Source organism: Salvia splendens, chromosome 1 (genome assembly GCF_004379255.2).
Source record: "Salvia splendens isolate huo1 chromosome 1, SspV2, whole genome shotgun sequence".
Taxonomy (NCBI): Eukaryota; Viridiplantae; Streptophyta; class Magnoliopsida; order Lamiales; family Lamiaceae; genus Salvia; species Salvia splendens.
In genome coordinates this window covers 25,878,754-25,893,663 of record NC_056032.1, presented here as the reverse complement: position 1 = coordinate 25,893,663, position 14,910 = coordinate 25,878,754, and the positions used below count along the sequence as shown (strand labels likewise).

General features: G+C 36.7%; 1 protein-coding gene across 3 annotated transcripts; it reads right to left on the bottom strand.

The window, feature by feature from the left end:
• Positions 1 to 7,909: 7,909 nt before the first annotated feature.
• LOC121745808 (pumilio homolog 2-like) lies at positions 7,910 to 14,460 on the bottom strand. 3 transcript variants are annotated; one of them, XM_042139760.1, is made up of 10 exons: positions 14,312 to 14,460; positions 13,290 to 13,947; positions 11,099 to 12,609; positions 10,882 to 11,023; positions 10,668 to 10,775; positions 10,235 to 10,447; positions 10,031 to 10,141; positions 9,321 to 9,515; positions 8,570 to 8,744; positions 7,910 to 8,367 (listed from the first exon to the last, which is right to left on the bottom strand). In XM_042139760.1, exons 2-10 carry the CDS (start codon positions 13,884 to 13,886, stop codon positions 8,318 to 8,320), a joined length of 3,102 nt encoding a protein of 1,033 aa, XP_041995694.1. In that variant the 5' UTR covers positions 13,887 to 13,947; positions 14,312 to 14,460; the 3' UTR covers positions 7,910 to 8,317. The 3 variants fall into 3 exon arrangements, with proteins under 3 accessions (XP_041995694.1, XP_041995697.1, XP_041995701.1); XM_042139763.1 differs by having other exon boundaries at positions 14,186 to 14,323; XM_042139767.1 differs by lacking the exons at positions 7,910 to 8,367; positions 8,570 to 8,744 and having other exon boundaries at positions 9,332 to 9,515; positions 9,963 to 10,141.
• Between the last annotated feature and the right edge of the window lie 450 nt (positions 14,461 to 14,910).

The window sequence follows — 14,910 nt, the reverse complement described above, 5'->3', positions numbered from 1 at the left end:
AAAATTCGGTGTGACAACTCAGGAACATATATTTGAAAGAAGGGAGCTTGCATTACAATATGAAAGTGTTGGTGATATGAGAATGCTAAATCGCATTGGAAAAGATAATTGGTCTCTTAGTTATGATGATGGACTTAGATGGGAGGAGATCTCAACAAACATGTCGGAGAGTTAAAACAAAGTGTTGAGAGTTGTAAGGGGGAGTTGCCAATTAGAGCTTTGATTGTTTTGACATTTTGGAGAGAGCAGTGGGGTTGTGGGTTTATAGGAATACAGAAATACAACATACGAAGGCCGATTAACCCCATGGGCGAGGGATATACTTGATGATCATGATGCAAAGGGGTAAAAACATTATATTCGAACACTTGACCTACGAGTAGCACATTACTAAATTCAAAGTCGGTCACGATTACTGGGAAAGGGAAATGACAAACAAAAGGTCGAGTATATGAATTCTAAATGCAGTTGTGGGAAGTGGCAAATGTGGAAGGTTCTTTTTACTTTCTTGTGCAGTTGCTAGAGATAGGTGCGACAATATGTTTGAAATCATTCACAAAGTGTACCACAATCTACACGGGAAGCACAGTATTCTGGTGTGTTTGATGCACCAAGACATGAAGATTATTGGGTTGAACCTGATTAGAATTTGTTTATCATCCAGAGCAGTTGCTTCTTCAAAGGCGTGGTCGAGGTAGAAGAAGGAGGATAGACATTTATTTTATTTTTTTTTTGAATAATTGGGATAAACGTTGTAGACATTTGTTATGTTTTTTTTTATATTTGGGATGAATGTTGTAGATCTTAATAGATCTAGATGAAGTTTCGAAGACAATAACCCTAATTGTGTCACGAAAAACACGAAGAATTAGATCTGGATCACGAGTTGAGCTAGAAAAAATTCTTCTTTCTTCTACACTAGGGGGTGCCGATTTCTAGGGCTAGAGGAGGCTAGGACACAAAATTGATGAATGCCTCTTATCTTCTTTTCATCTCTATTTATAAAGCATTCTTTGGGTTAGGTTAGGGATCCATGCAAGAATTGGATTGGGCTATCCCAATGAATATTTACTAATTAAATCAATTAACCTATGACTTAACATATATTCAATGGAATATTATTTTATTCCACTATTTAAATAATATTGATCTCCCATCCAATTCCTAAATTACAAAGACTTGTGTTCCATTTTGATTTACGAAATTTTGTGTTCTAAGATTCTCTTTATCCATTAATTTAATTCTTTTGTCTGCTATGAGACTTGAATTAAATTAATATCTTTTTCAAAGAGTTTTTCTAGTTTGGAACTTTATTTATTATTTATGGAAAAAATTCCAAGTGACCAATTTTCCTGAATAATAAAATCCTTTTTCAAATACTTTTTGGGGATAAAATCATACTACCATTGGCACGCAAATTCAATGCAATAATATTCTTGATATATTCTAGCCATTTAATTATTTCCACTTAAGATATCATGCTTTCAGTTACGAAAAACCTCGCATATTGATAAGTCAAAGTTACGATAATCAAATGAACATATATACAATATTCTTACAAAGAATAAGAAATACTACTAAACTTCTAAGATCGGATCAGTAGATAGCAATAAAGAATACTCTCTCTTGTTACATCTGTTCATTGTTATATCATACCAATGTAGTTAGCCTTTCCTAGGGAGAAAAGAGCTATTGTACATACGCTGCAACCTTTCCAATAGGTAGTCAAAGCCTATCGAGGATGTGAAATATTTTTCTTCTTGCAAGATCAAGTTCCCTACTGTGAACCCCTCAGATTCACTACCTGACCTACAATGAAAAAAGTCGTAGACTCATTTATTTAATGCATCAAGGTCATTAAATAAACTATTATATTAATACTCACTCTATCCCATAAAAACATGGACATTTAAAATGACACGGGGATTAATGCACAATTGGTAAAGTAAGAGAGATGAGGAGAAGGGTAGTTAAAGTTGGTAAAGTAAGAGAGAGGAGGAAAATGGTAGTTAAAGTAGTATTAGTGGATAACGAGATCTACATTATTATTAGTGTTTAGTGAGTTGTAATGGTGGGCCATAGTGGTATAAGTTGTAAATAAATTGATGTATATGGGTAATGAGTTACGGAAAACTTTTCATAAATGAAAATGCCATATTTTATGGGACAGATGAAAATGGAAAGTGCGCGTATTTTTATAGGATGGAGGGAGTATATTTATTCTCTATATAGAGGTTCGAAGTGGATGTGGTCGAATACGTGCATGAGTAACTATACAAGGACATGTACGCTCAAAGCAACTATTAGTATACAAACCCCAACACCTTACCCTTTGAACGCTCCTGGGGAGCCAGGTCCGGTTTGGAGTTTGGCGGTGACTGCTCTATGTCTGAAGAACTCGTACTCATCGGTGTTGAAGTTTGGGTCAGTGGAGCCGTGTGTTCCCGGGGTACCCTCATCTTGGGTATATTCGTGCCTGGCCGATACAGTTTTTCGCCATAGTCGGGGGTCAATACCCTGGCATTGACAAAATTTGTAGAATGCGACTTGTAGAGTCGGAGTCATGGGTCTGCCACTGGGCAACATTGGGGGACTACAAGGGGTAGAATCGCCAGGGAACATCGGAGTTCCGGCGAGATTTGTTGGTTTAAGAAATCGCTGGATTCATTTTTTGCTTTCTAGAGAAAGATAAATGAGATTATAACATATTGTAGTGAAGGAGTGGTGAAATAAGGTGAAAAATGGGTATTTATAGAATAAAAATAGTGGAAATAACAAAAAAATTCTAACGGCAGATTCCTCGGGCGGAACGCCTTGCAAGAGCGCCAATTGGCATGCCCTGTCTCAAGGGCGAGCTTGTTGGCAGTTTAATCATCCAAATGACATGCAATAGCGCTGATAAACCTGTCGCCTAGGGCGGGTATATCGGTTCTATTGTGAGTGCCCTTAAATACACTGCACTTAGGGCATTACGTACATCGTACTTAGGGCATTGCATATACTAAACTTAGAGCATTAAATACAACTGCTTATAGATTTAACATATTTAAACATTACAATTTGTTTGGCATTATGTACATTGAACTTAGGGCATCACATACTTTGGGCATTCCATATAAATGCTTGCAAATTAAAAAACATACTTAAACAACATTACAATTTTTTCAGCATTATGTACATAGAACCTAGGTTATTGTGTACATTGACTTATGGCATCGTAGCAATGCAATGAAGAGCATTAATTTGTAAGTCGCTATAGAGTTATATAAATTATAATTTCGAGCAATATTTTTCGACGAAACGTATGTAATTGAGATTTAGTTGGAATCCTCGTAAAATTACATTTATTTGATGCTCACTCTGTCTCATAATAAATGTCACACTTGTGTAATGCTACAAGATTTTAAGAGATGGTGTTTTATGTATTAAGTGGAGAGAGAAAATCACACCCCCTCCTTCCCTGAGAGTATGAACTATTTCCTTATTAGTCTGTCCCTGAAAAATATGAATTTTCTAATTTTGGAATAGTTACGCATTACCCCTACACATTATTTATTTGGATCTTATACCATTACACTACACTATTAATGATGTGGAGCCCACTCTCTACTAATACTACTTACACTACCCTTTATCTCTATCTCTTACTTTACCAATTATACGTTAAAACTCGTACCGAACCAAATGTTTATATGAGACAGAGAGAGTATATTTATATTAATGTAAGAGAGATTTTTTTTAAAAAAATGAAATGTGACATCGTTTGGGGGACAAACTAAAAAGGATATTGTAACATCTATTATACGATGATGGGAATATATTAAATCGATAATGTTATACTCCCTCCATCCACGAAAAATAGACAAGATTGTGAATGGCACGGGTTTTAATGTATAATTGCTAAAGTAAGAGAGGGATAGAAAAAGTAAGAGAGAGAGAGGGAGGGAAAAGGTAGTAAAATGAGTGTTAGTGGACTGTGGGTCCACATTTAGAATGATGTGTGGGGTTAGCATTTTGTTGAAAACTATCATTTTTGAACTTAGTCTATTTTTTGTAGACGGACCAAAATGGCAAAATTTGTCTATTTTTCATGGATGGAGGGAGCATAAAATTTATGTTTTATTTCTTTTAACGATTTTTAAGGATTGACTTTTATTTCCCTAATTTAAACAAACTACATAAAATATAGCATATAAATAAGAATCAGCTGATCATCCTAATCTAATGGTTCTAGTTTAATATTAGTTTGAAAATAAGAATGAGTTTTGATATGATCCATTATATATATAGTGATGGTGTGTCAGATATATATAGAGAGAGCCACGAGCTGACGAGCCCTTGCTCGTGTCAGATGTGCTGCTGCTAATTTGCTCAAATTGAGTGCTCTAAGTCCACTAGAGTTGGAGTATGAATAAATCATCGTTGCAAGCTCTAACCTTAACAAATTCTTTTAGGCTAGGCTCCGTTTGATACACGGAATTGGAATTGGAATTGGAATTGGAATTGGAATTGGAATTGGAATTGGAATTGGAATGGTAGTAATTGAATTATAATTCAATTTCAAATCCTATGTTTAGTAAAATGAAGTAATTGATATAAAATTGAATTTGAAGATTTGTGCACACACTATATACACAAAATACACACTAACACACACTTTACACAAAATACAAATACTATACACACATATGCACAAAATACACACACTTCACACAATCTACACGCTTTATACTCAAAATACACACATTCCACATAATGCACAAATAATGCACAAATAATGCACAAAATGCACACAATATACATACATTACACACATTTTATAGAAAATACACACATTGTACACAATGTACACACTACACACATTATACACAAAATACACACACTACACACACTATACATAAAATACACACTTGTGAGGCTCATTTCATGCATGATGTGTCTAAAACTACACTCAAATCTGTGGTCTAACATCTAATTTTGAGCCAGATGTATGTGAAAATCCGTCATATTCAGAAAACGAACTAATCAGTTGGGTGGATGAACGGATCAAGAAATGAAGTCAAAAACTGCATTGCCGAGTTGATCAAGTCAGAATCAAACGGAGCCAGCAGGAGTTCTTCGTATAGAAGATAGAGCTAAAGACCCCACCACAAAAGTGAAGGTCATGAATGACATTTTTGAGAGGACGATACCCTAGGGATTAGAGCCCTACGCCTCTATATATAGAAAGCCCAACGCGAGTTTAGAGGGGTCTCACATGCGCATTTAGAAACATCTTTAGGAATTCAGCTCTCTTCTAGGGCTGAAATGGAAGCTCATTTCACTTCATTTTCATGATTTTCGTTGCACACACACTTGGTTCCTGTTCTAGTTTAGTTTAGTGGTCTTTTGTTGTTGGTTTTATCACTTAAATCGTTTTGGTTCTGTAATTCCGCTTCGAGAAGGAGCGATGAAACAATTTCTGTTTTCGATTGTCTATTTTCAGTTTACACTAGATGTTGTAGACTATGCATGTTTTTGATTCAGTAAATTTAGTATTATGATTTCGATCTTTGTTGAGATGTTTGTTTACCATGCATGAATGCTCTTATCTACTTCCGGTTTCAGTTTTATGATGCATATCTTAGCTCAAGTGTTTTGTTACGTTTTGGTTTGGTCAGGTCTGAGTTTTAAACTTATGTTTTGTCCAGTTGCGAAGGAAATTTTGGATGGAGTGTTTTAGGATGTTTAGATCTGATAAATGAGTTGTTATTTCTGCATGATTATGGGTTAGTTTCTTATTTATGTAGGTGTAGTTTAGTTCTTAGGGGTAGATCAAAATTTATAAGTTGTTATAATAGTTTCGTTGTTCGTAATTGTTCAGATCTGATTATGCTTTGATTTTCAAGTTGATTCTGTGAAGAAGATGAAATTGTTAGAAAAATTTTGCTTTATCGTACGTTTTGCTAGAGACTGACAGTCGTCCACTTTATTCTGTTTATCCATTTTAGGAAATTAAATGATGAGTTGATCAAGTAGATTTTTGTAAAGTTTTAGTATGAGTTGATCAGTTTATTTAGTTTAGTCTCTCAAGTCAAGTAGTTTAACTTAACCTACACCTGGAAAGCGTAGCCGCAGCCATTCCCATTCGTGTCCACAACAAATGTAAAACACATCATCTCTGTGGGATCAATCCTTACTTCCATATACTAGTTAATAGTATTGTGGGTTAAGGTTTTGAAAACGCTCTCAAGTCCTTCCATTCACCTCACTCGAGTAGGATTAAGTCAAGTTGATCAGTCTGAGTCTCCACTGGATCCACTCACCGGCAATTGCAGGTTGAAGACATACCCTTAGCCAGCTGGATCAGTTTGACAATCTAACTTGAGCGAGCCACAACGATAAAAAGATGAGGAAGGAGAAGACAGAAAAGAGCAAGCGTTTCACACACATTGAACACAATATACACACACTAAACAAAAATCACACTCCACACATTGCATATTCTACACACACGTTATACACAAAAAAACACACTTCATACACTACACAAAATACACATACTACATACATTACACACAAAATACACACACTATACAAACTTGACACAAAATACACACTATTCACAAACTAAAATTTTAAATTGGATTCAGTTTTTCAATTTTTTGGTTTGGCTCAGTTTAAACTTTTGGCAAATTTCACTATTTAAGTTTTCCGATTCGATTCGGATCAGAAAAAATTCTAAAAACTGAAAAATAATCCAAAAGTCAGATTCTTGAAATGTGTGAAATATGTGCGATGTGTAATATATGAAATGTGTATAGTGTGTAGTGTGTGACATGTGTGCGATATGTGTGTAGTGTGTGAAGTGTGTGAAGTGTGTATGGTATGTGTATTGTGTGTAAAATGTGTGTAGTGTGTGTAATTTGTGAAGTGCATGTAGTGTGTGAAATGAGTGAAGTGTGTCTAGTGTGTGCTAAATGTATGTAGTGTGTGTGAAGTGTGTAGTATGTTTAATGTGTGAAGTGTGTTTGGAATATAATTTCCATATAAATTATGTGATATCACAATTAATTTAAAAATAGAATAACATATTTACATTCCTTCCTAGTTTATTTATAAAGCATAGATATATAATGAGGGGAGCATTAGGGTGCATCCTTAATCAGAGTGCTAACGTACATCCAATCATGTGTTGTCACTTGGTATGAAAAATGCAATATTTTCTGTAGATTGCATTTTAGTTATAGACAAATTGCATTTTATATTATTGAGTTTTGCATGTTAACTTAAATCGTCTACAATGCAAAATAAATTATATATAAATGCAATCCGTCTATATATAAAATGCAATTAAACAAACTATATCTAAAATGCAAAACTCAACAATAAAAAATGCAATCTGCATATAACAAAAGTGCAATCTTCCGAAATTCATCTATAGCTTCTACAATAACACAAACTTATCCTACATGGGGCGCCAGATGAGTGACTTGGCAAATGACAAATTTAGGGTTCTATTCGAATAGTGGAATTAATGCTATTTTTATGCTGAATTCGATTTGTGGAATTCAATTTGTATTTTATATCAATTTGTATGCTGAATTCGATTTGTATATTTTTATTTGTTTGTGATAAGTCCAGGGTCAAAGATTGCAAAGATATAAGAGAAACAATCAAAATTAATGGAGCTTTACCAAGTCACGCCTCCGGCACGCCACATAGGATAAGTAGTAGGATAAGTAATTGTGTCGAAAATCTATCGGGTCGAGTAAGATGGGAAATTTACACAGTTCTATAAAGTTCACGACTTTTCATGCAACATTTAAAGTTCACGGGAAAACCGAACTATGTTGAAAGTGGCAATTTGCCCTTTTTAAAATACTAAGTACTGAGATCCAAAATATGGTAGAAACTTAGCAACAAAAAATAAGAGCAACATCAGGATTTATTCAAGAACCGAAAATATACAAAAACCCTTGTAGGCATTTTCTTAGATTAGCATACATAAGCAGAAATCACAGCCTATCAAATGTACAGTCATAACTTAACATTGGAAATTTACCTCTATATTACAACCTCAGCATTTTCTAGTCATTTTTATCGCCTCATGGACGGGCAACCCATCCCCTGCGCCTCTTAGCTATAAACTACGCTCTCTATGTATAAACTTTAGCACCACACAATGTACATATTTTCCAGTACAGCTAACTTCTTTATTTGCAATCAAGTTCATACCCGAAAGAAAGATTTGTATGAGCAAACATGATTAGGGTGACGAGAAACCACGACTAGCCAAACTACGCTGAATTAGCTGTACAACTTTCCTACAGCACGTCTACACAGCATTTGAGGTCTGAGCAGCGGCAGCAGCAGCGATTCTCCTCTCTGCCAAGACAGCAGAATATATATCATTTTGCCAGAATCAGAGTTTTCGAATGGACCAGTTTCAAGAATCATGTTATCTGAATTTATGCAAACAACAAACAAACACAGTACTACACGTTTTTGGAGGCAAGTAGTGAGCAGTCTGAGACACCGGAATATTTATAATTTCCAAATACAAGTGGAATGGTTATGATATGCATACCACCAGTGGCAACAAGTTTCTCTACGCGAGCTACTATATGCTTCCCATATGTGTATTTCTTCAGTGCATTCAGATGGACCTTAATTCTACCCATGATCAGTTCACGCTCCTGATCGCTACATATCTCCAGCACTTTCTGTACGACATAGTTTGCAAACTGGTCTTTCATCATAGCCTGGTAGCAGAGACTGATTAGAAGAATAACAGAAAGTAAATTTGATAAAAATAAATACCAAAATTAGATGTTTCATTCATTACTATAGTACTATTATACAAAGCAAGAAACTCCATTATTGAGATATTAAATAGCAGATGCCCAACTCAAACAATTCATGGAACATAGAAAATGATGCATAGTAATAGAGTAAGACTCAACATTGGATGCATGCATCCATTACCGATGCTTAATTGAAAAAGGTAAACATAACCACAACAGTTATGAATCTTGATCCTAATATTGACCAAACCAGAGTTCCTCGGAGCATTTATTTCTAACTCTAGACAACCATTTCCCATGACAAAGGCAGGGGAGATATCTGAAGACTTGACAATGCAGTGTGGTATTTTTCTGTTATTGGTGGAAGGATTTAAATTCCCATCAAATTTTCAAGGTAAATCGATTTATTTAGTGTTCCATTCCAGAAGTAGCATGGGGACAAAAGCAAATATAAAACCTGTGATTGTTGATAGCAAATAAGTAATTAAATGTAAATTGCTCAACTCCATTATTGGAAATCAAAAGGACTATAACCTGAAGTGGTTCATTTTCATCAGTTGTACCAAGCATCTCAGTCACCAGGAACTGACGTTCGCTTGGGTCACCAAAAGTCAAGCATTTCTCAACAACATTTGATGCAAATTTCTGCTGGCTCATCTGAACTATCTTTCCAGATAATTCCTGAATTATGGTTGTGCGTTCATGTGGCTTCCCATACTCGAGTACATGCTACAATATCAATATGAAAATTATTAAAAGAAAAGTTCCTTCACCAACTATACCAGTTTGAAGAAAGAAACAATATGTCAGTGGACATGTATCGAGACTGCAAGAGCGTAATTAAAGCACTTTAACAAGAGAATCACCACAGCACAGCAAATAATACTGTGGAACTTTGAAAATGTGGCACAGATGTAATATTTGTATTACAAACTCCTACCTATCTGTGTACCTGTGCACTTTTGAGGAAGCAGAGAGAAAAGGGTACAATTTGCATTTACTGAAAGATACATAAATTATTCTGGGTAAGAGGATTGTAAATTAGCATAGACGGGTTTCAGGAATACTGTTACTATGGAACCTAGGTGTGTAAACCTATTCTTCAGGTAAAACTTTAAATCGAAACTTAAATTTTAAAGCATGCATGCAACAAGCTCTCTTGCATCCATATAGTACCTCAACAGCATCTCCACCATACGTAAGGCAACAAGTATGGTATGACTCAACAGTGCAACATTACAAACCTGCACTACATAATTCCCATACTGATCCTGTGCTAGCATGCTTACGGACCCCATAATCTCTTCCATCACTTTCATCTGGGTGTTTTCATCCTTACAGTGCTCAAGAACTCTCTGGAGATACAAAAGCATCTCACGATGTAAAGTGATATTTCAGCATGACTCAAGGTCAATAAAGGACAGAAAGGCCATAAACTTTTCCCTAACCTGGATCACACGACAGCCATATGGATGAGTGGAGAGGGTGACAACTTGATCAAAAAATGTTGACACAACAAATTGAATATGCTCCTCAGGAACGCACTCAATGCACTTCTGAATGACATGATTTCCATTTTGATCACGAACACATCGCATGACATGCCCATCCAGCTCTTCAACCATTTTGATTTTCTGATCAACATCAATAACTTCTATTGCCTGCATAATTGCATGACATTACCCACTTTAACAAGAACAAAAAGAGCATTTTTCGGAAGAGTAAGTGCCACAAGCTAAATTAAAAGTAACATATTTCATATAAATTTGCACTTTTATGTCTTAAATGGGGACTTTATACATTCTACAGCAAGCAAGAAATTTATCAAGTAGGATTTGAGATGCATATCTTATGTTTAGTTCACAAAATGATAAATGCTACCTTTTGTATCACTCGGCAACCATACATCTGGAGGCTTAGTGTCAGTACATGTCCAAAAAGCTCACTGGCTAATTCTCTTCTTTGTGATGGCAGGCCATGTTCAAAAAACTGGCAAGAGAAATGATCAGCTCAGAAGAACTAAAAAGGTCTAGAAATAGAAGACCCAATTAAGTAAAATAGGTTAACTTAATGACCGGCCAAGTATTTTTGGTACCTTTTGGACTACATAATTACCAAACACATCAGTAATTAGTACAAGAGCTTGAGGAAAAATTTCATCGAAAACCATGCACTTCTCTTCTGTTGTGGCAGTTTCAAGCTTTTGTTGAATGAATCGGCTCCCGTATTGATCAGCGCTAGATGTTAAATTGAAAATAAATCAGACATAAATCTTCTCTATTAGACCATCACAATTTCAAAATATTATATACCTGAACTCAACAACATGGCCAGTGATCTCTGAAAGCTCGAAGCATCTAGCTTTATTGCTCTTGAACTCTTCCAGCAGAGAAGAACTAATGCTAGGGTCCAAGTGCCAGGGTCCAATGATACTCCCAGTTGCATTTCTCAGCTCGCCATGGTATCTATTGAAGTCACCGTGTCTGATGGGGCTACCAGGTCCTCCAACTGAATGAGGAATTGCTGGGCTTGCTAAGGGACTGCCAGGATAAGACATTCCAAGTCCAAAAGCAGGATTTCCGTAGTAACCATGAGGACTAGATACACCAGTTTTTTCACCGAATGGAACACCATACTCTGAATTCGGAGAAGGCAACAAATTTCCAAGATAAGCCTTCTGAAGCAGGTCCATGTATGAATCACCCATGTAATTCCTGTCAAAAGATTGATTATTAAGAGCTGCAACTTGTGCTGCAGAGTATTCAGTAGTCCTCAAGTACTGAAAATACAAAGGGTCAACAAAAGGTGCCTTCAGCACACTCCCATTCATCTGGTTACTTATCCTGCTCAGATTCAGCTCAGGAATGTTATTTGATCCTCGCAACATTCTGGAATCCATTCCAGATGCAGCCATAGCAGATGCAGCAGCAGCATTCTCAAAGAGGGGAGGCAAATTGGGGCTCCCAAGTTGACCAGATATTGGACTCATAGGATAGGCACTTCGATGATTTGAAAATGATGAATTGGGAGTACCCAAAAGTTGATACTGAGGAACTATGCCACCTCCGCCATTCACTGCAGCACTAGAAGATCCTTTTCTGTAGATGTTACTCGAAGGAACACCGTTTTCTTGAAGCTCACCTTGTAGATATGCATTATTACTGAGATGTGACACATAACCGTTGCTTAGAACAGAATCAGAGGTGCTTGTGTTTGCTGGTTGAGGTGCAGAAGACATATTTGACTGCCCAAGTTCTTGATTTTTCTTATATGTGTGTTGTCTAACGTTATTTTCGCTTCCTTGCATAGACAAAAGATAATTTTTATGACAGTCCGCATTAGGCTCATTATGAGAGGATAAATGATGCTCCTCATCCATGATGCCATTCGAGAGGTTCACTCCCGATAAGGCAGCAACGAGATCGGCAGTATCCTTTGAGTGAGAAGATACTCCTCCAAAGGAGCTGCCATGATTAATGCTTCTTTTTTCTGTATTCCCAGCCCTTCCTCCACCAATAGGAGTTGGGCAACGGCCGGGAGCTCTTGCAATTCGTTGAGGATCGGGTGTTGAGCTTCTTGACAAGGATGCACCCAAAGCAGCAGCATAAGAATATGAAGAAGGTCCTCCACAATGCTGAACACCTGTTGAACTGTGCATATTTGAAGACGAGAGTAATGGGTCTGAGGATGTAAAATCTCCATAAAGATGAGCCAAATCAGCTTCTGCTGATGAGCTCAAAGCATTGACATTCTCATCAAAAGCACTTCTGCTGGACGGTCTTGAAGGGTTTGTAGAATTCGGAGTAGCACAGCTAAAGTCATCCTGCATAAACAGAAAGAAAAAATAAGACACTAGAGCAGTATACAATACAACCTACTGCAAAATATCATGATGGTTTGAGATGGACGAAACTTCAAAGGGGAAAAGAAAGAAATTCGTAACTTTATTCCCAAAGATAAATAACAAGAGAAACCTAGAAAATCCGGTTGCAGAAACAGAAAAATATAACTCTAAGGACATATAAGTGGAGAAAACCATTATCTTGACATTCAATGATTCAATTGAAAAAGGAAACGAGAGAATAATCCAAGCTGCAAGGATATTGGAAATTAAAAAGGACATACATTTCTACCATAACTATGATAACCAGATCAAGCAAATCAAGTCGTGCTAGTATCTCTGAATACTGCGTCACCTACTACTACTAAAGTGGAGTATGATTTATTGAGCAGTTTAAAAAAGGAGCCATTTCAACAAAGTAGTTTCCTTTTCAAAATGAAGCCTGTAAGAGCCTGTTACAATGGATTGATAAAAAAGGAGATTGTATAAATGCAAAAGTGGAACACCGAACGAGTGATTACAACATTTAAAACCCTACAATCGTAACATAAGAAAGCTGGAAAATCCCAGTACCACAAGCCAAGTATCGAGAAGAAAGAAACGTCTGATTTAAGAAAAAAGGGACAGCATGACCAGAAAGAGCCACGTAGCAGTATACTAACCTTAAATATCTCTACAAGACTCTTTTGCTCGCTACCTAGTCCTAATCCAGGCAATCCAATTAGTCCGTCACCGCCCCACTCCACATGACCCTGCAGTCTGTCCATGTCCTCACTCTCCTGCTTGTTCGAGTTGAAACTATGTGGCGATGGAAACATGGATCTCATTCCATTGCCACTATCATCTCTATTGACCTTCCTCCTATCACCAATGGAAGAACTCCCTCCTTGAAACCTCTGAGCAAACCGCCAATCCTCCCTCGAGATAAGAGGTGGTGGCAGCCTCGGGTTCAAATTGACATTTGAGTGATAATAAGATAAATATGCGGGATCAGACCTAAGCTCCTCTTCTGACATGAACCCATTGCCACTGCTTTGCGTGAAATCTGCAAAAGCCGGAGCACTTGCACCAGCACCGTGGTTGAACAATCCACCAACTGCACTCCGCGAACCATCCACAGTAGGTGGAGCCGATCCACTCCTGTACAAATTTAGCTCCTTTTCAAGATCATCAGAATCTTGCTTCCGCTGTTCACGGAGCCCGAAAACCATTTCCTTATCAAACACATCTCCAAACAACTTTTTATTATTCCCAATCATTGGCCTTCTACCCAATTCAGAGAAAGTGTTTCTTCACAAGCTCAATATCCCCATATAAAAACTGTTCATTCCGCAAACAAATAAAAGCTCAAATTAACACCAGAAACGTAGAAATATAAACAAATACATCAAGAACGAAACATGAACTACAAAAACAGTTAGCCAAAATTGAATATTACAGCTCCAAAACTCATAAAAATCGGAACTTTGACAATCAGTTATACGGAAAAATCAGTTCTTGAAGATTAATAAAATCACCCAACAACTCGTTCACAATAACACACAGACAAAAAACTCACTTTCAACGTAGGTTGAGTAACCGTAAATCAAATAAGTTATACCCATTGTCCTTCATTGAATCTCAAATAAATGTTCAATATTACACGTGATTAAAAAAGAAAATGACAAAAATCCAAGGTGCCTGCCTTCGAGAGAGTGGACGGGTGTTGGATTAGAGTTAAGGAAGAAGATCAATCTACTGGCGGCGAATTGAACCCCATTTAGGGTTTTGTTTCTAAGCTAAAGAGAGACTGAGGTCTCTAAGAATGGCATGGCTCGAACTACACTACACTTGGTAATAATCCCGAAACTGTCACATTTTTTTTCTTTTTTGCTTATCCCACAAATTTTGTCATATAAGTACTATTATTTTTTTATTATTGTCACTCACATTTTATTATAAAATTAATACATAAAAAAAAGACATACTCCATCCGTCCCACAAATAGGGGTGCTTAACGGTTCCTCGATTCTCGGTTAATCAATTTTTATGAAGGAATGACACCCGAGAGCAAGGATTTGATGAATTTCTCAAGCGGTGGTGATTTCTCTGAGTTGAAGGTGAGTGAAGCGAAAAGGGTGTTTGATAGGCTGGTTAACGCCAAGAAGGCCTATGACTCCCTTAGAGCCTTGATAATGAGACGAGTGACAACAAATACAACTACAAAAACAACTAAAGATAAGATGGAAGCCCGGATGGACAGGTTGGAGAAGGTGATACTGACTGCCATGGAGAAAAACAATT